This window comes from Scyliorhinus torazame, chromosome 22, assembly GCF_047496885.1.
Source record: "Scyliorhinus torazame isolate Kashiwa2021f chromosome 22, sScyTor2.1, whole genome shotgun sequence".
Classification (NCBI taxonomy): Eukaryota; Metazoa; Chordata; class Chondrichthyes; order Carcharhiniformes; family Scyliorhinidae; genus Scyliorhinus; species Scyliorhinus torazame.
This window is the reverse complement of record NC_092728.1, coordinates 39,594,325-39,617,035: the sequence shown is the minus strand read 5'-3', so window position 1 is coordinate 39,617,035 and position 22,711 is coordinate 39,594,325. Positions and strand designations below refer to the sequence as shown.

Genomic DNA, 22,711 nt, shown 5'->3' with positions numbered 1-22,711 from the left:
CCCTCCCCTTCCAAGTCGAGAGCGACGCGTCCGATGTAGCTCTGGCGGCCACGCTCAACCAAGCGGGCAGACCCGTGGCCTTTTTCTCCCGGACCCTCCATGCTTCAGAAATTCGCCACTCCACAGTAGAAAAGGAGGCCCAAGCCATAGTGGAAGCTGTGCGACATTGGAGGCATTACCTGGCCGGTAGGAGATTCACTCTCCTCACTGACCAACGGTCGGTAGCCTTCATGTTCGATAATGCATAGCGGGGCAAGATAAAGAACGACAAGATCCTGCGGTGGAGGACCAAACTCTCCACCTACAATTATGAGATCTTGTATCGTCCCGGAAAGCTGAACGAGCCGTCCGATGCCCTATCTCGCGGCACTTGTGCCAACGCACAAGTGGACGGTCTCCAAGCCCTCCACGAGGACCTCTGCCACCCGGGGGTCACTCGTTTCTACCACTTCATAAAGGCCCGCAACCTCCCTTACTCCGTCGAGGACGTCCGAACAGTCACCAGGAACTGCCAAATCTGCGCAGAATGCAAACCGCATTTTTTCAGGCCAGATAGAGCGCACCTGATAAAGGCTTCCCGTCCCTTTGAACGCCTCAGTTTGGACTTCAAAGGCCCCCTCCCCTCCACCGATCGCAACACGTACTTTCTTAACGTCGTTGACGAATACTCCCGTTTCCCCATCGCATCCCCTGCCCCGACATGACCGCGGCCACGGTCATTAAAGCCCTGTGCACCATCTTTACTCTGTTCGGTTTCCCCGCCTACATCCATAGCGATAGGGGGTCCTCCTTCATTTTTAAAAATATATATATTTTATTCAAGTTTTTTGGTCAAACATAACAATACGTAGTGTTTCTTTTACACAACAATAAAGCAATATAAATAACCGTGGCCAGTTTTAAACAAATAAATAAGTAATATATAAACAAAAACAAAAAACAAAACTAAATGGTAACTGCCTTGTCCAAAATAAATACTCTCCAAAAATACAATCCAGCAATCCAATATGCAATTACATATACAAAATACCTATACATATACAATAACCTCCCTGAGAGTCCGTCCGATTCCTCCCCCGACACCCCCCCCCCCCTCCCCCCTGGGTTGCTGCTGTTATCTACTTCTTTTCCATTCCCTCTATCTTTCTGTGAGGTAGTCGACGAACGGTTGCCACCGCCTGGTGAACCCCTGAGCCGAACCCCTTAACACGAACTTAATCCGTTCTAACTTTATAAACCCTGCCATATTGTTTATCCAGGTCTCCACCCCCGGGGGTTTGGCTTCTTTCCACATTAACAATATCCTGCGCCGGGCTACAAGGGACGCAAAGGCCAACACGTCAGCCTCTCTCGCCTCCTGCACTCCCGGCTCTTCTGCAACCCCAAATATAGCCAACCCCCAGCTTGGTTCGACCCGGACCCCCACCACCTTCGAAAGCACCTTTGCCACCCCCACCCAGAACCCCTGTAGTGCCGGGCATGACCAGAACATGTGGGTGTGATTCGCTGGGCCTCTCGGGCATCTCGCACACCTATCCTCTACCCCAAAAAATTTACTAAGCCGTGTTCCAGTCATATGCGCCCTGTGTAGCACCTTAAATTGTATCAGGCTTAGCCTGGCACACGAGGACGATGAGTTTATCCTACGTAGGGCATCAGCCCACAGCCCCTCCTCAATCTCCTCCCCCAGTTCTTCTTCCCATTTCCCTTTCAGCTCACCTACCATGATCTCCCCCTCGTCCCTCATCTCCCTGTATATGTCCGCCACCTTACCGTCCCCCACCCATGTCTCTGAGATCACTCTATCCTGCACTTCCTGCGTCGGGAGCTGCGGGAATTCCCTCACCTGTTGCCTCGCAAAAGCCCTCAATTGCATATACCGAAATGCATTCCCTTGGGGCAACCCATATTTCTCCGTCAGCGCTCCCAGACTCGCAAACGTCCCATCTACAAATAGATCTCTTAATTGTACTACCCCAGCTCTTTGCCATGCTCCAAATCCCCCATCCATTCTTCCCGGAACGAACCTATGATTGTTTCTTATCGGGGACCGCACCGAAGCTCCCGTCCCTCCCCTATGCCGTCTCCACTGCCCCCAAATTCTCAATGTAGCCACCACCACCGGGCTTGTGGTGTATTTCTTTGGTGAGAACGGCAACGGCGCCGTCACCATTGCTTACAGGCTAGTCCCCCTGCAGGACGCCCTCTCCAATCTCTTCCACGCCGCTCCCTCCCCTTCTCCCATCCACTTACACACCATTGAAACATTGGCGGCCCAGTAGTACTCACTTAGGCTCGGTAGTGCCAGCCCCCCCCTGTCCCTACTACGCTGCAAGAATCCCCGCCTCACTCTCGGGGTCTTCCCAGCCCACACAAAACTCATAATGCTCTTCTCAATTATTTTGAAAAAAGCCTTCGTGATCACCACCGGGAGGCACTGGAACACAAAAAGGAATCTCGGGAGGACCACCATTTTAACCGCCTGCACCCTACCTGCCAATGACAGGGACACCATGTCCCATCTCTTGAAATCCTCCTCCATATGTTCCACCAACCGTGTTAAATTAAGCCTGTGTAATGTACCCCAATTCTTGGCTATCTGGATCCCCAGGTACCGGAAGTCCCTTGTTACCTTCCTCAACGGTAAATCCTCTATCTCTCTGCTCTGCTCCCCCGGATGCACCACAAATAACTCACTTTTCCCCATGTTCAGTTTATACCCTGAAAAATCCCCAAACTTCCCAAGTATCCGCATTATCTCTGGTATCCCCTCTGCCGGGTCCGCCACATATAGCAACAAATCATCCGCATACAGAGATACCCGGTGTTCTTCTCCCCCCCCCTAAGTACTCCCCTCCACTTCCTGGAACCCCTCAGTGCCATGGCCAGGGGTTCAATCGCCAATGCAAACAATAACATGGACAGAGGACATCCCTGCCTCGTCCCTCTATGGAGCCGAAAATAGTCAGACCCCTGTCCATTCGTGACCACGCTCGCCATCGGGGCCCTATACAGCAACTGTACCCACCTGATATACCCGTCCCCAAAGCCAAATCTCCTCAACACCTCCCACAAATAATCCCACTCCACTCTATCAAATGCTTTCTCGGCATCCATCGCCACCACTATCTCCGCTTCCCCCTCTGGTGAGGGCATCATCATTACCCCTAGCAGCCTCTGTGTGGTAGTATGTATTGGGGGTCATGTGGGACTGGAAGCCCTAATGTCATTGGCTGACAGATCCCGGGTCCTGGTTGGCCGTTGACCTCATACTCCGCCCTGAAGGTGAAGTATAAGAAGCCGGTGCCTTCCCCCGCAGGCCAGTTTACTATCGGGCTGCTGGGGAACAGACACGCTTAATAAAGCCTCATCGACTTCACTCTATTCGTCTCACGGAGTCTTTGTGCGCCACACTCTGTATATTTGTATTTAGCTGTCTCCCCTTCACAAGCCCAGTTTGGTCCTCATGGACCACCCCCGGGACACAATCCTCTATCCTCATTGCCATTACCTTGGCCAGAATCTTAGCATCCACATTCAGGAGGGAAATGGGCCTGTATGACCCACATTGCAGCGGGTCTTTTTCCTTCTTTAGGAGGAGCGATATCGTTGCCTCTGACATAGTCAGGGGCAGCTGCCCCCTTTCCCTCGCCTCATTAAAGGTTCTCATCAGTAGCGGGGCCAGCAAGTCCAAATATTTCTTATAGAATTCAACTGGGAATCCGTCTGGTCCCGGGGCCTTCCCCGCCTGCATGCTTCCAATCCCTTTCACTACTTCCTCCGTCTCAATCTGTGCTCCCAGCCCCACTCTCTCCTGCTCCTCCACCTTAGGAAATTCCAGCTGATCCAGAAAGCACAACATTCTCTCCTTCCCGTCCGGGGGCTGCGCTTCATATAATCTTTCATAAAATGCCTTGAACACTCCATTCACTCTCTCCGCTCCCGGCTCCATCTCTCCCTCCTCACCTCTCACCCCCCCCCTATCTCCCTCGCTGCTCCCCTTTTCCTCAGTTGGTGGGCCAACAACCTACTCGCCTTCTCCCCATATTCGTACTGTACACCCTGTGCCTTCCTCCATTGTGCCTCTGCATTACCCGTAGTCAACAAGTCAAATTCTACATGTAGCCTTTGCCTTTCCCTGTACAGTCCCTCCTCCGGTGCCTCCGCGTATTGTCTGTCCACCCTCAGAAGTTCTTTCAACAACCGCTCCCTTTCCCTACCCTCCTGCTTTCCTTTATGTGCCCTAATAGATATCAGCTCCCCTCTAACCACTGTCCTCAGTGCCTCCCAGACCACTCCCACCTGTACCTCCCCATTATCATTGATTTCCAAGTACCTTTCAATACACCCCCTCACCCTTAAACACACCCCCTCATCCGCCAATAGTCCCATGTCCATTCTCCAGGGTGGACGCTGTTGTTTTTCTTCCCCTATCTCCAGGTCCACCCAGTGTGGAGCATGATCCGAGATGGCTATAGCAGTGTACTCCGTCCCCGTCACCTTTGGGATCAGAGCCCTTCCCAAAACAAAAAAATCTATTCGTGAAAATACTTTATGTACATAGGAGAAAAACGAAAACTCCTTACTCCTAGGTCTACTAAATCTCCAGGGGTCTACTCCTCCCATCTGCTCCATAAAATCCTTAAGCACCCTAGCTGCAGCTGGCCTCCTTCCGGTCCTGGACCTCGATCTGTCCAGCCCTGGGTCCAGCACCGTATTAAAGTCTCCACCCATTACCAGCTTCCCCACTTCTAGGTCCGGGATTCGTCCTAACATACGCCTCATAGAATTGGCATCATCCCAGTTCGGGGCATACACGTTCACTAATACCACCGCCTCCCCTTGCAGTTTGCCACTCACCATCACGTATCTGCCCCCACTATCCGCCACTATAGTCTTTGCCTCAAACATTACCCGCTTCCCCACTAGTATGGCCACCCCCCTGTTTTTTGCATCTAGCCCCGAATGAAACACCTGCCCCACCCATCCTTTGCGAAGTCTAACCTGGTCTGTCAGCTTCAGATGCGTCTCCTGAAGCATAACCACATCTGCCTTAAGTTTCTTTAGGTGTGCGAGTACCCTTGCCCTCTTAATCGGCCCGTTCAGCCCTCTCACATTCCACGTGATCAACCAGGTTGGGGGGCTCTTTACCCCCCCCTTGACGACTAGCCATTTCCTTTTTCAATCCAGCTCCTCACCCGGTTCCCACGTAGCTGTATCCCCCCCAGGCGGCACCCCCCCGCCCCGACCCCCCCCTCCCATACCAGCTCCCCCTTCTCCCCAGCAGCAGCAACCCAGTTAACCAACCCCCCCCCGCTAGATCCCAAGCTAGCGTAATTGCACCCCCCATGTTGCTCCCAGAAGTCAGCAAACTCTGGCCGACCTCGGCTTCCCCCCGTGACCTCGGCTCACACTGTGTGAGGCCCCCTCCTTCCTGCTTCCCTGTTCCCGCCGTGATTACCATAGCGCGGGAACAAAGCCCGCGCTTCCCCTTTTGGCCCCGCCCCCAATGGCTGGCGCCCACAGCTCCTCATCCTCCCTCACCCCCCCTCCCCCACGACATGGGGAAGAGAGAGAAGTTACAGGGTCGCATGTTTAACAATCTGGGAAGTCCTCTCTTCCCCCTTTTCCCCCCTTCATCCCACAAATTCACCCCCCCACTTTTGTCCCAAACGTTCTTTTTCTGGCCCGCTCACTCCAGCTTCTCCTCGACAATAAATGTCCACGCCTCGTCTGCCGTTTCAAAATAGTGGTGTTTCCCTAGATGTGTGACCCACAGTCTTGCCGGTTGCAACATTCTGAATTTGACCTTTCTTTTATGCAACACCGCCTTGGCCCGATTAAAGCTTGCGCTCCTTCTCGCCACCTCCGCACTCCAATCTTGATATACGCGGATTACCACGTTCTCCCACCTACTGCTCCGAGTTTTCTTTGCCCATCTGAGGACCATCTCTCTGTCCTTGTATCGGAGAAATCTCACCACTATTGCTCGAGGAATTTCTCCAGCCCTCGGTCTTCGCGCCATAACCCAATAGGCTCCCTCCACCTCCAGCGGACCCGTCGGGGCCTCCGATCCCATTAACGAGTGCAGCATCGTGCTCACATATGCCCCGACGTCTGCCCCTTCTGCACCTTCGGGAAGACCAAGAATCCTTAGGTTCTTCCTCCTCGCATTATTCTCCAGCACCTCCAGCCTTTCCACACACCTTATGTGTTGTGCCTCGGGGATCTCCGTTTTCACCACCAGGCCCTGTATGTCGTCCTCATTCTCAGCAGCCTTTGCCTTCACGACCCGAAGCTCCTGTTCCTGGGTCTTTTGCTCCTCCTTTAGCCCCTCAATCGCTTGTAATATCGGGGCGAACAGCTCCTTCTTCATCTCCTTTTTGAGTTCATCTACGCAACGCCGCAGGAACTCTTGTTGGTCAGGGCCCCATATTAAACTGCCTCCTTCCGACGCCATCTTGCTTTGTGCCTGCCTTCCTGGCCGCTGCTCTTGAGGATCCACCGCAATCCGGCTACTTTCCTCACTTTTTTCCATCCGTGTCCAGGGGGGATTCCCTTCTGGATTACCGCACAGTGTTATTTGCCGTTAAAATTGCCGATGGGTCTCCTATTAAGAGCCCAAAAGTCCGTTCCACCGTGAGCTGCCGAAACGTGCGACTTAGCTGGTCAACGCCGCACCCGGAAGTCGGGGGTCCTCCTTCATGAGTGACGAGCTGCGTCAATTCCTGCTCAGTAAGGGCATAGCCTCGAGCAGGACGACCAGCTACAACCCCCGGGGGAACGGGCAGGTAGAGAGGGAGAATGGAACTGTCTGGAAGACCATCCTACTGGCCCCACTGTTTAGGAGTCTCCCAACTTCCCGCTGGCAGGAAGTACTCCCGGATGCCCTTCATTCTATCCGGTCCCTGCTATGTACCACCACTAACCAAACGCCTCACGAGCGCCTCATTGTCTTCCCTAGGAGGTCCGCTTCTGGAACGTCGCTTCCGACCTGGCTGGCAGCCCCGGGACCCATTCTGCTCCGGAAACATGTGCTGGCACACAAATCGGACCCACTGGTGGAGAAGGTACATCTACTCCACGCCAACCCGCAGTAGGCCTACGTGGCGTTCCCAGACGGCCGACAGGACACGGTCTCTCTGCGGGACCTGGCACCCGCCGGAGCTCCCCACACCCCCCCCCGACACCAATCACCTCCCCCTCACTCCCGCCGGTGCATCCCACAGCCACCCCCTTCCCGGGGGGATCGGTTCTCCTCCCAGGCCCGTCCAGGAGTAAGGAAACAGCGAGGGACAGCGCGATGCTCCCAGAGTCGACCGGACCCGAGCCAGCACCACCACCACCACCCGGGCTGAGACGATCGGAGAAGGCGACCAGAGCACCATCTCGACTCATCGAGTCGCCTTAAGATGTATATAATTCAGTGGCCCAGTAAAGCGGCATTGTTGTAAATAGTTAACGCTGCTAATCGGGTAAAATGTGAATAATTCAGTGGCCCAGTAAAAGCGGCATGATTGTATATAGTTCAATGGTTAAGGTACCGACCCTGTAAACCCCTACCACCATACCAGCCACCACCCCACCGGGTTCTTTTTTAACAAGGGGAGAATGTGGTGGTATGTATTAGGGGTGATACCATGAATGCCAAGGAGCTATTGGAGGACAGATGCTGGGTCCCAATTGGATCTGCCGCCTACTGGGCTCCACCCAGGTAGGCGGGGTATAAGAACCTGGGTTAATCCCCGTAGCTGCATTCTGTGACTGAGCTGCTGGGGAACAAGTCTGAACAAGTCTGCTCAATAAAGCCTCGATTGAAGTTCTTTACGTCTCGCCCCGTGTGTGATCGATGCTTCTACACAGCGCTCCCTAAGTACTGACTCTCTGACAGTCCGGCACTCCTTCAGTACTGACCCTCTGACATTGCAGCGCTCCCTCAGTACTGACCCTCTGACAGCGCAGCACTCCCTCAGTACTGATCCTCTAACAGTGCAGCACTCCCTCAGTACTGATCCTCTGACAGTGCAGCAATCCCTCAGAACTGACCCTCTGACATTGCAGCAGTCCCTCAGTACTGACCCTCTGACAGTGCAGCGCTCCCTCAGTACTGACCCTCTGACAGTGCAGCACTCCCTCAGTACTGACCCTCTGACAGTGCGGCGCTCCCTCAGTACTGACCCTCTGACAGTGCAGCACTCCCTCAGTACTGACCCTCTGACAGTGCGGCGCTCCCTCAGTACTGACCCTCGGACAGTGTACCTTGTCCTGCATGCTATTCTGTGATTGTTAAGAACTCGAGTTCGATACATTACGTGGAAATGTTTGTTCTGGGGTGGAATGGTGTGAAATCCACGCCTCCATTGATTTCCATGTGTTCCTGTCCTGGTCCACAGAAGCTCCTCATTCTGGCCTTGCTGTAGCACCTTGAGGCTCAGTGTTCCTGCAAGGAGAGGTCAGCTTTGCTAACATATTCATGGAATCATAGAAGCATAAAATTTACAGTGCTGGAGGGTATTCGGCCCATCGAGTCTGCACCGGCCCTAGGACAGAGTACCCCACTTAAGCCCACACCTTCACCCTATCCCTGCAACCCAGTAACCTACCTAACCTTTTTGGACACTAAGGGCAGTTTATCATGGCCAGTCCACCTAACCTGCACATCTTTGGACTGCGGGAGAAAACCGGAGCACCCGGAGGAAACCCACGCAGACATGGGGAGGATGTGCAGACTCCGCACAGACAGTGACCCAGCGGGGAATCGAACCTGGGGCCCTGGCACTGTGAAGCCACAGTCCGAGCCACTTGTGCTACCGTGCTGCCCAAGAAAACAAGATTATAATCTCTGATAATATCAAAACAAGTTGTCAAAAGACCAGAGTTCTTCGAGTTCACCAACACATGCTGGAATGAACGTTAGACTTTGTCAAACTTTGTTATAAACTGTTTCTTTCAATTTAAGTAATATAGAATAACCTGGAATTGTGGTAGGAGATGAGATTGGGTTCCCATGGAGACAAGCAACCAGGTCAAATGGTGCGGCACGTTGGCACAGTGGTTAGCACTGCGACCTCACAGCTCCAGGGTCCCGAGTTCAATTCAGGCCTCGGGTGACTGTGTTGTCTTTGCACGTTCCCCCCGTGTCTGCGTGGGTTTCCTCCGGGTGCTCCGGTTTCCTCAAAGTTGTGCAGGTTAGGTGGATTGGCCACCTTGGTGGGTGTGTGTGGAACTGTCTCCCAGTGAGAGTCAGTGTGTGTGGAACTGTCCCCCAGTGAGAGCCTGTGTGTGTGTAACTGTACCCCAGTGAGAGTCAGTGTGTGTGTAACTGTCTCCCAGTGAGAGTCAGTGTGTGTGGAACTGTCTCCCAGTGAGAGTCAGTGTGTGTGGAACTGTGTCCCAATGAGAGTCAGTGTGTGTGGAACTGTTCCCCAGTGAGAGCCTGTGTGTGTGTAACTGTACCCCAGTGAGAGTCAGTGTGTGTGTAACTGTCTCCCAGTGAGAGTCAGTGTGTGTGGAACTGTCTCCCAGTGAGAGTCAGTGTGTGTGGAACTGTCCCCGAGTGAGAGTCAGTGTGTGTGGAACTGTCCCCCAGCGAGAGTCTGTGTGTGTGTAACTGTACCCCAGTGAGAGTCTGTGTGTGTGTAACTGTACCCCAGTGAGAGTCAGTGTGTGTGGAACTGTCTCCCAGTGAGAGTCAGTGTGTGTGGAACTGTCCCCCAGTGAGAGTCAGTGTGTGTGGAACTGTCCCCCAGTGAGAGTCAGTGTGTGTGGGACTGTCCCCCAGTTGAGTCAGTGTGTGTGGGACTGTCCCCCAGTGAGAATCACTGTGTGTGGAACTTTCCCCCAGTGAGAGTCTGTGTGTGTGGAACTGTCCCCCAGTGAGAGTCAGTGTGTCTGGAACTGTGTCCCAGTGAGAGTCAGTGTGTGTGGAACTGTGTCCCAGTGAGAGTCAGTGTGTGTGGAACTGTCCCCCAGTGAGAGTCAATGTGTGTGGAACTGTCCCCCAGTGAGAGTCAGTGTGTGTGGAACTGTCCCCCAGTGAGAGTGAGTGTGTTTGGGACTGTCCCCCAGTGAGAGTCAGTGTGTGTGGAAGGTTCTCCCAGTGAGAGTCAGTGTGTGTAGAACTGTCTCCCAGTGAGAGTCAGTGTGTGTGGAACTGTCTCCCAGTGAGAGTCAGTGTGTGTGGAACTGTGTCCCAGTGAGAGTCAGTGTGTGTGGAACTGTCCCCCAGTGAGAGTCAGTGTGTGTGGAACTGTCCCCCAGTGAGAGTCAGTGTGTGTGGAACTGTCCCCCAGTGAGAGTGAGTGTGTTTGGGACTGTCCCCCAGTGAGAGTCAGTGTGTGTGGAAGGTTCTCCCAGTGAGAGTCAGTGTGTGTAGAACTGTCTCCCAGTGAGAGTCAGTGTGCGTGGAACTGTCTCCCAGTGAGAGTCAGTGTGTGTGGAACTGTCCCCCAGTGAGAGTCAGTGTGTGTGGAACTGTCTCCCAGTGAGAGTCAGTGTGTGTGGAACTGTCTCCCAGTGGTAGTCAGTGTGTGTGGAACTGTCTCCCAGTGAGAGTCAGTGTGTGTGGAACTGTGTCCCAGTTAGAGTCAGTGTGTGTGGAACTGTCTCCCAGTGATAGTCAGTGTGTGTGGAACTGTCTCCCAGTGAGAGTCAGTGTGTGTGGAACTGTCCCCCAGTGAGAGTCAGTGTGTGTGGAACTGTCCCCCAGTTAGAGTCAGTGTGTGTGGAACTGTCCCCCAGTGAGAGTCAGTGTGTGTGGAACTGTCCCCCAGTGAGAGTCAGTGTGCGTGGAACTGTCCCCCAGTGAGAGTCAGTGTGTTTGGGACTGTCCTCCAGTGAGAGTCAGTGTGTGTGGAAGGTTCTCCCAGTGAGAGTCAGTGTCTGTAGAACTGTCTCCCAGTGAGAGTCAGTGTGTGTGGAACTGTCTCCCAGTGAGAGTCAGTGTGTGTGGAACTGACCCCCAGTGAGAGTCAGTGTGTGTAGAACTGTCTCCCAGTGAGAGTCAGTGTGTGTGGAACTGTCTCCCAGTGAGAGTCAGTGTGTGTGGAACTGTCCCCCAGTGAGAGTCAGTGTGTGTGGAACTGTCTCCCAGTGAGAGTCAGTGTGTGTGGAACTGTCTCCCAGTGGTAGTCAGTGTGTGTGGAACTGTGTCCCAGTTAGAGTCAGTGTGTGTGGAACTGTCTCCCAGTGATAGTCAGTGTGTGTGGAACTGTCTCCCAGTGAGAGTCAGTGTGTGTGGAACTGTGTCCCAGTGAGAGTCAGTGTGTGTGGAACTGTCTCCCAGTGAGAGTCAGTGTGTGTGGAACTGTCCCCCAGTGAGAGTCAGTGTGTGTGGAACTGTCCCCCAGTGAAGGTCAGTGTGTGTGGAACTGTCCCCCAGTGAGAGTCCGTGTGTGTGGAAATGTCCCCCCGTGAGAGTCTGTGTGTGTGGATCTGTCCCCCAGTGAGAGTCAGTGTGTGTGGAACTGTCCCCCAGTGAGAGTCAGAGTGTGTGGAACTGTCCCCAGTGAGAGTCAGTGTGTGTGGAACTGTATCCAGTGAGAGTCAGTGTGCGTGGAACTGTCCCCAGTGAGAGTCAGTGTGTGTGGAACTGTCCCCCAGTGAGAGTCAGTGTGTGTGCAACTGTCTCCCAGTGAGAGTCAGTGTGTGTGGAACTGTCTCCCAGTGAGAGTCAGTGTGTGTGGAACTGTCCCCAGTGAGAGTCAGTGTGTGTGGAACTGTCTCCCAGTGAGAGTCAGTGTGTGTGGAACTGTCCCCCAGTGAGAGTCAGTGTGTGTGCAACTGTCTCCCAGTTAGAGTCAGTGTGTGTGGAACTGTCTCCCAGTGAGAGTCAGTGTGTGTGGAACTGTCCCCAGTGAGAGTCAGTGTGTGTGGAACTGTCTCCCAGTGGTAGTCAGTGTGTGTGGAACTGTCTCCCAGTGAGAGTCAGTGTGTGTGGAACTGTGTCCCAGTGAGAGTCAGTGTGTGTGGAATTGTCTCCCAGTGATAGTCAGTGTGTGTGGAACTGTCTCCCAGTGAGAGTCAGTGTGTGTGGAACTGTGTCCCAGTGAGAGGCAGTGTGTGTGGAACTGTCTCCCAGTGAGAGCCAGTGTGTGTGGAACTGTCCCCCAGTGAGAGTCAGTGTGTGTGGAACTGTCCCCCAGTGAAGGTCAGTGTGTGTGGAACTGTCCCCCAGTGAGAGTCCGTGTGCGTGGAAATGTCCCCCCGTGAGAGTCTGTGTGTGTGGATCTGTCCCCAGTGAGAGTCAGTGTGTGTGGAACTGTCCCCCAGTGAGAGTCAGAGTGTGTGGAACTGTCCCCAGTGAGAGTCAGTGTGCGTGGAACTGTCCCCAGTGAGAGTCAGTGTGTGTGGAACTGTCCCCCAGTGAGAGTCAATGTGTGTGTAACTGTCTCCCAGTGAGAGTCAGTGTGTGTGGAACTGTCTCCCAGTGAGAGTCAGTGTGTGTGGAACTGTCCCCAGTGAGAGTCTGTGTGTGTGGAACTATATTCAGTGAGAGTCAGTGTGTGTTTAACTGTGTCCCAGTGAGAGTCAGTGTGTGTTTAACTGTGTCCCAGTGAGAGTCAGTGTGCGTGGAACTGTCCCCAGTGAGAGTCAGTGTGTGTGGAACTGTCCCCCAGTGAGAGTCAATGTGTGTGTAACTGTCTCCCAGTGAGAGTCAGTGTGTGTGGAACTGTCTCCCAGTGAGAGTCAGTGTGTGTGGAACTGTCCCCAGTGAGAGTCAGTGTGCGTGGAACTGTCCCCAGTGAGAGTCAGTGTGTGTGGAACTGTCCCCCAGTGAGAGTCAATGTGTGTGTAACTGTCTCCCAGTGAGAGTCAGTGTGTGTGGAACTGTCTCCCAGTGAGAGTCAGTGTGTGTGGAACTGTCCCCAGTGAGAGTCTGTGTGTGTGGAACTGTATTCAGTGAGAGTCAGTGTGTGTTTAACTGTGTCCCAGTGAGAGTCAGTGTGTGTTTAACTGTGTCCCAGTGAGAGTCAGTGTGTGTGGAACTGTATTCAGTGAGAGTCAGTGTGTGTTTAACTGTGTCCCAGTGAGAGTCAGTGTGTGTTTAACTGTGTCCCAGTGAGAGTCAGTGTGTGTGGAACTGTCCCCAGTGAGAGTCGGTGTGTGTGGTACTATATCCCAGTGAGAGTCAGTGTTGTAGAAATGTTTGGCAGCCATGCCATCTGCTTTAGCAACGCGTGTCAATGGGTAATCTGCAGTTGAACTCACCGATCTCTGGTCCATACATGTGATACCAGAAGGAGAAGCACTGATTGGCTGAGGTTGACGTCTGTAGGAAGGATGTTAACCTTGCTCTCTGGTCATTGACCTCCGCTGAAGTGTTGTTAACAAACAAATAAAAGCCTAGAATTGTAAGAAAGCTGTGTTACTGTTGACAGTTTGCCAGTTGTCGCTGGAGAAGTTATTTCCTGTGACGGCTCCTGAACAAATTAAAATTCAGGGATGATGTCAGGGAGTTCTCCTTGCACAAATTTGTGAGGAAATCCGGAATTCTCTCTCTCCCAAAAAGCTCTTATGGCCGGCATTCATTCGAAAATGTGAAAACTAAGGTTTTCTATTGGGCGAGTGTTACGGATGTTGGGCAGGTAAATGCAATTGAAATGTTCTCCGGTAACACCTCATTGAATGTTCAAAGAAGTTGGAGGGGATGAATGGTCTTGTCCTGTTAAGTTATTTCCTGTGAGATCTGTGCTAGTGTGCATCGGGTCGAGATTCAGAAGCCACAGAGGCCTCTTCTTATTATAATTTTCATCAGTAACTGGGCCAATTAGCAGCACTCAGTGGAGACTTGCAGAGACAGATTTGGATTACTGACGCACCATTGGTGAACGGCACCAAGTCTTTGATTGCTCTCAATCATCAGCAAAGTGCTGGAAGGTGTTGGCGAGTGTGCTAGCGAGCAGCACTTTCACCGCAACAACCTGCTCAGTTTGGGTTCAACCAGGGCCAGTTAGCTCCTGACCTCATTACAGGCTTGGTCAGAACTTGGACAAAAGCGTTGAGCTCCAAAGGTGAAGTGGGTGTGACTGCCCTTGACATTAAAGCAACATTCGACCGAGTGTGATGGCAAGGATCCCGAGCAAAATTGATGTTAACGGGAATCAGGGGTAAACTCCCCGCTGGTTGGAGTCGTACCTGGCTCAAAGGGAGGTGGTTGTGGTGGTTGGAGATCAATCGTCTCAGCTCCAGGACATCACTGCAGGAGTTCCTCAGGGTAGTTGTCTTCGGCCCAACCATCTTCAGCTGCTGCATCAATGACCTTCCCTCCATCATAAGGTCACAAGTGGGGATGTTTGCTGATGACTGCACAATGTTCAGCACCATTTGCGACTCCTCAAATAATGAAGCAGTCCACATCCAAATGCAGCAAGACCTGGACAATATCCAGGCTTGGACTGACAAGTGGCAAGTTACATTCATACCATGCAAATGCCAGGCAATGACCATCTCCAATAAGATAATCTAACCATTGCTCATTGACATTCAATGGCATTACCATCACCATTACCTCACTATCAATATATTGGGAGTTACCATTGATCTAAAACTGAACTGACCCAGCCATAGCTACAAGAGCAGATGAGTGGATTGTGGTGAGTAACTCACTTCCTGACACCCCAAAGCCTGTCCACCATCTACAAGGCACAAGTCAGGAAGTCAGGAATGTGACTTGCCTGGATGAGTGCAGCTCTAACAACTCTCAAGGAGCTTGACATGGTGGCACAGTGGCGCAGTGGTTAGCATTGCTGCCCTCACGACGCTGAGAACCCGTGTTCGATCCCAGCTCCGGGTCACTTACTGTTTGGAGTTTGCACATTCTCCCCATGTCTGCATGGGTCTCACCCCCCACAACCCCAAAAAATGTTCAAGGTAGGTGAATTGCCCATGCTAAATTGCCCCTCAATTGGAAAAAAAAGGAATTGGGTACTCTAAAGTTATGTTAAAAAAGGAGCGCGACAACATCAGGACAAAGCAGCCCACTTGATTGGCACTGCAGGAAGTCACAAGGCTCCTTGGGCAGCACTTTCCAAACCCATGCCAGTACCATGTAGAAGGACAGGGGAGCAGGTCCAAGCTCACCCCCAAGTTACTCTCCCGACTTGGAAATATATCCCCGTTTCTTCACTGTCGCTCGGTCAAAACCCTGGGATTCCCTCTCGAACAGCGCTGTGGATGTACCTACACCACATGGACTGCTGCGATTCAAGAAGGCAGCTCACCACCAACTTCGCAAGGGCAATTAGGCATGGGTAATGAATCATCCTGTGAAAGAATAAAGGCCCATGTACTTTCTCCAAAGTCCAGGAAAGGGAGAGCAGGAAAGTTGGATGATGTGAGCAGGTTAATTAGTTGGATTTTTGACTTCCAATTGCCGTTGTCAAGTGATGGCAAAACATTCCTTGGAGATCTCTGTCTGAAGCTATGCATTGGACTCCCATGCTTGACGACATTGCTAACTATCTTTTTACTTTCCTTGAGCATGTTGCAGAAAATCGACGTGAATGCTGAAGTCTCAGGTTGCGCTTGTGAGGCATCTGTTAGGAAGAGTGTGGACCGGTGCTCCATGTGAATTGGGGAGTTGGGATGCCTGGCTGGGGTTAGTAAGCTGCGTCAGGGTCTTCACACGGCAGCACGGTAGCATTGTGGATAGCACAATTGCTTCACAGCTCCAGGGTCCCACGTTCGATTCCGGCTTGGGTCACTGTCTGTGCGGAGTCTGCACATCCTCCCCGTGTCTGCGTGGGTTTCCTCCGGGTGCTCCGGTTTCCTCCCACAGTCCAAAGATGTGCAGGTTAGGTGGATTGGCCATGATAAATTACCCTTAGTGTCCAAAATTGCCTTAGTGTTGGGTGGGGTTACTGGGTTACGGGGATGGGGTGGAGGTGTTGACCTTGGGTAGGGTGCTCTTTCCAAGAGCCGGTGCAGACTTGATGGGCCGAATGGCCTCCTTCTGCACTGTAAATTCTATGAAACATTGTGGATCATTCCGGCACTGAGCCTTTCCTCTCTCGCTCCAGCAGTCTCAACTCTGCTTCCGCTGCGAACCTCACCATAGAATCCAGTTCAGAAGGAAGCCATTCGACCCATCGAGTCTGCACAAACCCTTCGAATGAACACTCTACCCATGTCCACACCCCCGTCATCCCTGTAACCCCAAAACCTAACTTGCACATCCTGGGACACTAAGGGGCAATTTATCATGGCCAATCCGCCTAACCCCACGTCTTTGGAAAGTGGGAGGAAACTGGAACTCCCGGAGGAAATCCACGCAGACACGGGGAAAAGGTGCATACTCCACACAGACAGTGACCCACTGGAATTGAACCCGGGTCCCTGGCGCTGTGAGGCAGCAGTGCTAACCAATGTGCCACCGCGCCGCTCCTAAAAAACCTTCTCTGGTAACCAACTTCCCATTGGGTGGGAAGGTTACAGTCCCAGCTGACTTTGCTCCTCACTTGCTCCCTTTAGCCCCGTGCACAGTCTGGTTTGAACCCGTGACCCATCCTGTTTACCTTTGCCGTTGAGGGTGTGGTCATACTTTGGACCTTGATACGGTAGTTTTTCATCATGACCATTATCTCGAATCCACTGAAGGATGTTTGACGCATTCTGCCCCCATTCGCAAAGATCAGTTTCAAAATTACAGGAGATAGCTGGAAACAAACAAACCAATTAGAGCAGTCTTTTCTGAGAATATGCTTCCCTATTTCAGGAGTGTTACACATGGTGTTAAGTAATATCAACGTTACCCTTCCAGAAAGCCCAGGATAAAAGAATTTATTGATTCTTCGCCCCCCAACAAACCTGGAAGGAAATACCAGACCTCACAGCAACCCTCCCAGGCCAAACGGAAATCCCTCACTTTGGTGTTTTTACACCAGGTACTCCCCGGTGTTTGTTGCCTCTCGCTTCATAATGTAGCAGAGAGCGAAGGGTTGAACCTTTGGCCAATGTCCTCCGAAATATACCAGCTTTGTGAGGTGGGAGGGCAAATGGTGAATTCCAGTTTGGGAGGGGTGGGGGGCGAGTGGGGGCTGGGGGTTATAAACCGACAGATACATGGGGTTAGCACTCAGCTGGTCGGTATAAACAGGATACTCACAGTCATTAGCAACTTCAACATTCTTACTAATTATTCCAACGTTCTTGTGTACACCATCTTAACCTGCATCCCCTTACAAACTAATTACCATGTGTGTGAAACAGTGCCTCCTCACATCAGCCCAGGAAATGGGAGTGAATTGTTCAAGCCATCACTGAATGAATGTTGGGATTTTGGTACTTGTTTGCAAAGGGAGCTGTGTGGTGTGTTCATGATTACTTAAACTGGGGAAGGTTACCACAGACTGCTTGTCTGCGAACTGGGAGATAAAAGGGTAAAGGTGTCAGATTAATGCGTCTCTAGTTAGATGTTATGGTTGTCATAATATATACACAAGTATATGATGGTGCACAGACAGACAGTGAGTGGCACAAAGGATGACCAATGAACATACAGAACACGGCAGCCAATCACCAGACAGGACACGGCCACTATATAACCAGGGGGCACTAGTTTTCCCGCTCTCTCGGGATGCAGCCTCTGAGACAGTCAGAGCCTGTGAGCAACAACTAGAACATCCACCATGTGGTAGTAAGATAGTCTGGTCAGGTTAGCCTCAGGTCTCCAGTCAACTCAGCATAGTGTCAACCCACAGTTCAAGCATGTTTAGTAGTTAAGAGTTTAATAAAATCGAGTTGCATTTCCTCAAGTGTTGGAAGCCTGTCTCTCTCTGCCACAGTAAGCGCAGTCCTCGCAGACCCAGCTTGGTCAATGGTGAGGTCGGATTTACAATTAAATAGGTTATTTTAAAATATCCATTGTAGGGGACTTCAGGTGATGGTATGTCGGAGGAAATTGCACGTTGGATAGCTCCTGTTCGAGGCTTGATATTTTTGGAACTTAATGCCCGGTCCCAGGGGTAATTTTTAAACAAGCAGGTGCAGGTAGGCATAAGGAGGAATGGGGATGTCTAAAACTCAGAAGAAGGCCGACGGGAAGAAGGGTAAAGTGAAGGTCCGGCATTGAGCGAAAGGGTCAGCCCGGCAGCAGGAAAGATGGTGGAGGCTAGGTCGCTGGGTGGGGCTGCGCCGTTCACAGTGAAGACGATGACCAAGGTGATGGCCGTGGAATTTGAAAACCAGTTTACTAAATCCATGGAGGTGATGAGGCAGGGAATGCGGGCAGCAATGAAGGTACTGGTGGAGGAGGCGATTGCCCCGGTGAAGGGGGCGGTGTCGAGGACATCGGCCGAGGTGCAGGAGCAGCGTGAGAAGCTGAAGGGGGTGGAGAAGGCCTTGTCACATCACAGCAATCAGCTTACCTCAATAAGTGAGTAGCTGCAGAGGGTGGTGGAGGCCAACAAGGGACTGAAAGTGAAGGTGGAGGACCTGGAGAGTAGGCCTAGGCAGCAAAACTTAAGAATTGTGGGTCTACCCGACGGGGTGGAGGGCCCGAGGATGACTGAGTACTTTGCTAAGATGTTGGCAGAGTTGCTAAGAGAGGGGGAAGATCCCTCCCGGTGTGAACTGGATCGGGCTCATCGGTCATTGAGGCTTAAACCGAAGGCGAATGAGCTGCCAAGGGTGGTAATAATTTGCGGGAGGTGCAGTGGGCAGGAGCTGGTATAGGTATATACCAGCACATAACCGTGGAGCTGGTGAGGTGATGGGCAGCTTCGGCCGTGTGAAGGTGGCACTGTACAGCAGTGGTGTGAGGTTCGGCGTGGAGTATCCAGCGAAGTTGAGGGTGACCTAATAATAATAATCTTTATTGTCACAAGTAAGCTTACATTAACGCTGCAATGAAGTTACTGTGAAAAGCCCCTATAACGCAAAAGACTTTTTAGAGTGGGGGGAGGCAGCGGAGGCTTTTGTGAAGGCGGAAGGACTGGGCTAGAAATGAGAAATGGGACAGGGGTCTGGTCCTGGACAGAGGGTAGGGTGATGAAGGTGTGTAGTTCTATTTCATGTTGTTATTTGTGATTAAAGGATGTGAGGTTGCCTGTTTAGGAAGGATAGGAGTTGGGATTTTTTGCGATGGGGTTTTTTTGAGGTTTGTGTGTTTGCACTGTGATGCACTATCAATTACGACGAGACGAGAGTAGAGAGTAATCGAGGCTTTATTAAGCAGAGATGTGTGGCCTCCTGCAGCTGCTACCAGGATGGAAGCAGCTCGGGTGTGCACACACATTTATACTCCGCCTACTGGGCGGAGCTAGCAGGCAGGGATTTACCTCCATACTTATAGTACAGGAGCCTTACCGTATTACCTCTAATAATCATCATTACAACTATTATACAATCAGTGGTGACTACCACATTCACCCCCTGTTAAAAAAAAAGAGTCCAGCGGGGGTGGTGGAAAAATTTACAGTTTGGTGAAAAATTAAGTTTACAGTTTGGTAAAAAATTTACAGTCCAGGCGACATTTACAAATTCAGCCGGTCGGGTGCCTTGATCCTCAGCTGTGAGCGCCTCGGTCGTGGTGGTGATGAAGGTGCCAACTTGGTCGCCTGTGACTCCGGGAGCGTGTTGTCCTCGTCTTCATCCCCGGGTGGAACCAGTGGGAGGACGGATCGTCCTGGGGCGGGGGCTGTGGTGAGATGTGCTGGGGGGAGGGGGAGTGACGCCGGGGCAATTGGAGGCGGGGGTGTCGGGTGCCGAGGGTGGGGATCCAGCTGGTGCCAGGTCCCGGAGAGAGACTGTGTCTTTGCACCCGTCGGGGTGCGCCACGTAGGCGTACTGCGGGTTCACGTGCAGAAGTTGTACCCTTTCGACCAACAGGTCCGCCTTGTGGATCTGCACATGTTTGCGGAGGAGGACGGGTCCGGGAGCTGCCAGCCATGTTGGGAGCGTAACCCCGGGGGAAGACTTCCTGGGGAAGGCAAGGAGACGTTCGTGGGGGGTTTCGTTAGTTGCAGTGCAGAGGAGTGATCGGATGGAGTGAAGCGCGTCGGGGAGGACATCCTGCCAGCGGGAGACCGGGAGATTTTTAGACCGTAGGGCCAGCAGGACGGCCTTCCAGACCGTCCCATTCTCCCTCTCCACTTGCCCATTTCCCCGGGGGTTGTAGCTGGTCGTCTTGCTCGAGGCGATGCCCTTGCTGAGCAGGAACTGATGCAGCTCATCATTCATAAAGGAGGACCCCGGTCGCTGTGGACGTAAGCAGGGAAACCGAACAGGGCGAAGATGCTGTTGAGTGCTTTAATGACCGTGGCAGACGTCCTATCGGGGCATGGGATGGCGAAGGGAAATCGGGAGTACTCATCGACCACGTTCAGGAAGTATGTGGTTCGGTCAGTGGAGGGGAGGGGCCCTTTGAAGTCCACGCTGAGGCGTTCAAAGAGGCGGGAGGCCTTCACCAGGTGTGCTCGGTCTGGCCAGTAGCAGTGCGGTTTGCACTCCGCGCAGACCTGGCAGTCTCTGGTGACAGCCCTGACCTCTGCAATGGAGTAGGGCAGGTTGCGGGCCTTTATGAAGTGAAAGAACCGGGTGATCCCTGGGTGACAGAGACCATCGTGTAGGGCCCGGAGTCGGTCCACTTGTGCGCTGGCACATGTACCTCGGGATAGGGCATCGGGGGGGCTCGTTGAGCTTCCCGGGCGATACAAAATCTCATAATTGGTTGTGGAGAGCTCGATTCTCCACCTTAAGATTTTATCATTTTTGATCTTGCCCCGCCGTGTATTGTTAAACATGAAGGCAACCGCCCGTTGGTCAGTGAGGAGAGTGAATCTACTGCAGGCCAGGTAATGCCTCCAATGCAGCACAGCTTCCACGATGGCTTGGGCCTCCTTTTCAACAGAGGAGTGCCGAATTTTGGAGGCATGGAGGGTGCGGGAAAAGAATGCCACGGGCCTGCCTGCCTGGTTCATAGATTCATAGAATTTACAGTGCAGAAGGAGGCCATTCAGCCCATCGAGTCTGCACCGGCTCTTGGAAAGAGCACCCTACCCAAGGTCAATACCACCACCCTATCCCCATAACCCAGCAACCCCACCCAACACTAAGGGCAATTTTGGACACTAAGGGCAATTTATCATGGCCAATCCACCTAACCCGCACATCTTTGGACTGTGGGAGGAAACCGGAGCACCCGGAGGAAACCCACGCACACACGGGGAGGATGTGCAGACTCCGCACAGACAGTGACCCAAGCTGGAATCGAACCTGGGACCCTGGAGCTGTGAAGCAATTGTGCTATCCACAAGGCTACCGTGCTGCCCCTTGAGGGTGGCGGCCAGAGCGACGTCCGATGCATTGCTCTCGACTTGAAAAGGGAGGGACTAGTCAACCGCATGCATCGTGGCCTTGGCGATGTCGGCCTTGATGCAGTTAAAGGCCTGGCAGTCCTCAGCCGTCAGGGGGAAAAGTGTGGAGTGGATGAGTGGGCGGGCCTTGTCCGCATAGTTAGGGACCCACTGGGCATAATAGGAGAAAAACCCCAGGCATCGTTTGAGGGCCTTGGGGCAGTGGGGGAGGGGGAGTTCCATGAGGGGGCGCATGCGGTCGGGGTCGGGCCCTGGAACTCCATTTTCCACAACATAGCCAAGGATGGCTAAGCGGTTGGTGCGGAACTCACACTTCTCCTTATTGTACGTGAGGTTAAGGAGTTTGGCGGTGTGGATAAATTTGAGAAGGTTAACGTCGTGGTCCTGCTGGTCGTGGCAGCAGATGGTGACGTTGTCTAGGTATGGGAAGGTGGCCCGCACACCGTACCGGTCAACCATTCGGTCCATCTTACGTTAGAAGACCGAGACCCCGTTAGTGACGCTGAAAGGAACCCTAAGGAAGTGATAGAGGCGGCCATCTGCTTCAAACGCGGTGTACGGGCGGTCCTCCTTGCCGTTGGGGAGCTGGTGGTAGGCAGATTTCAGGTCCACTGTGGAAAAGACCCGGTACTGGGCAATCTGATTGACAATTATCAGATATGCGTGGGAGGGGGTACGCGTCGAGCTGCGTGTACCGATTGATGACTGTAGTCAATGACCATTCTGTGTTTCTCCCCAGTCTTTACTATTACCACTTGGGCTCTCCAGGGGCTGTTGCTGGCCTCGATGATGCCTTCCCGAAGTAGCCGCTGGACTTCCGACCTGATGACGGTCCTGTCCTGGGCACTGTACCATCTGCTCCTCGTGGCAACGGGTTTGCCATCCACGGTGAGGTTTGCAAACAGGGAAGGTGGGTCGACCTTAAGGGTCGTGAGGCCGCACACGGTGAGGGGTGGTAGGGGTCCGCCGAATTTTAGAGTTAGGCTTTGGAGGCTGCACTGGAAGTCCAGGCCGAGTAACAGGGCAGTGCAGAGGTTGGGGAGGACGTAGAGTCGGAAGTTGCTGAACTCTACGCCCTGGACGGTGAGGGTGGCGATGCAGTATCCCCGGATTCCCACGGAATGGGATCCGGAGGCCAGGGAGATTTTCTGGGTAACGGGGTGTACCGCAAGGGAGCAGCGCCTTACCGTAGCGGGGTGGATGAAGCTCTCAGTGCTCCCGGAGTCAAGAAGGCAGGAGGTCTTGTGCCCATCGACTTTCACTGTAGTCGTCGTGTTGCGAGGTTGTGAGGCCGGGTCTGGTCAAGCATCACGCTTGGCGCGGCTGGTGTTGGTAGGCCGCGGGCTGGTCGGCGGCGGTGCAGTCGATGAACGGCCAAACGAAGTCCCCGACGAACA

General features: G+C 52.8%; 1 protein-coding gene across 1 annotated transcript in view; it reads right to left on the bottom strand.

The window, feature by feature from the left end:
* Nucleotides 1–22,711, bottom strand: part of LOC140399021 (apical endosomal glycoprotein-like) — a 293,036-nt gene that overhangs the window by 268,257 nt on the left and 2,068 nt on the right. The window contains exons 2-4 of the mRNA XM_072488078.1: nucleotides 16,515–16,655; nucleotides 13,210–13,344; nucleotides 8,313–8,440 (exon numbers count right to left, since the gene is read on the bottom strand). Of these exons, the coding sequence (XP_072344179.1) occupies nucleotides 8,313–8,440; nucleotides 13,210–13,344; nucleotides 16,515–16,655 (404 nt within the window). The remainder of the gene's footprint in view (nucleotides 1–8,312; nucleotides 8,441–13,209; nucleotides 13,345–16,514; nucleotides 16,656–22,711) is intronic.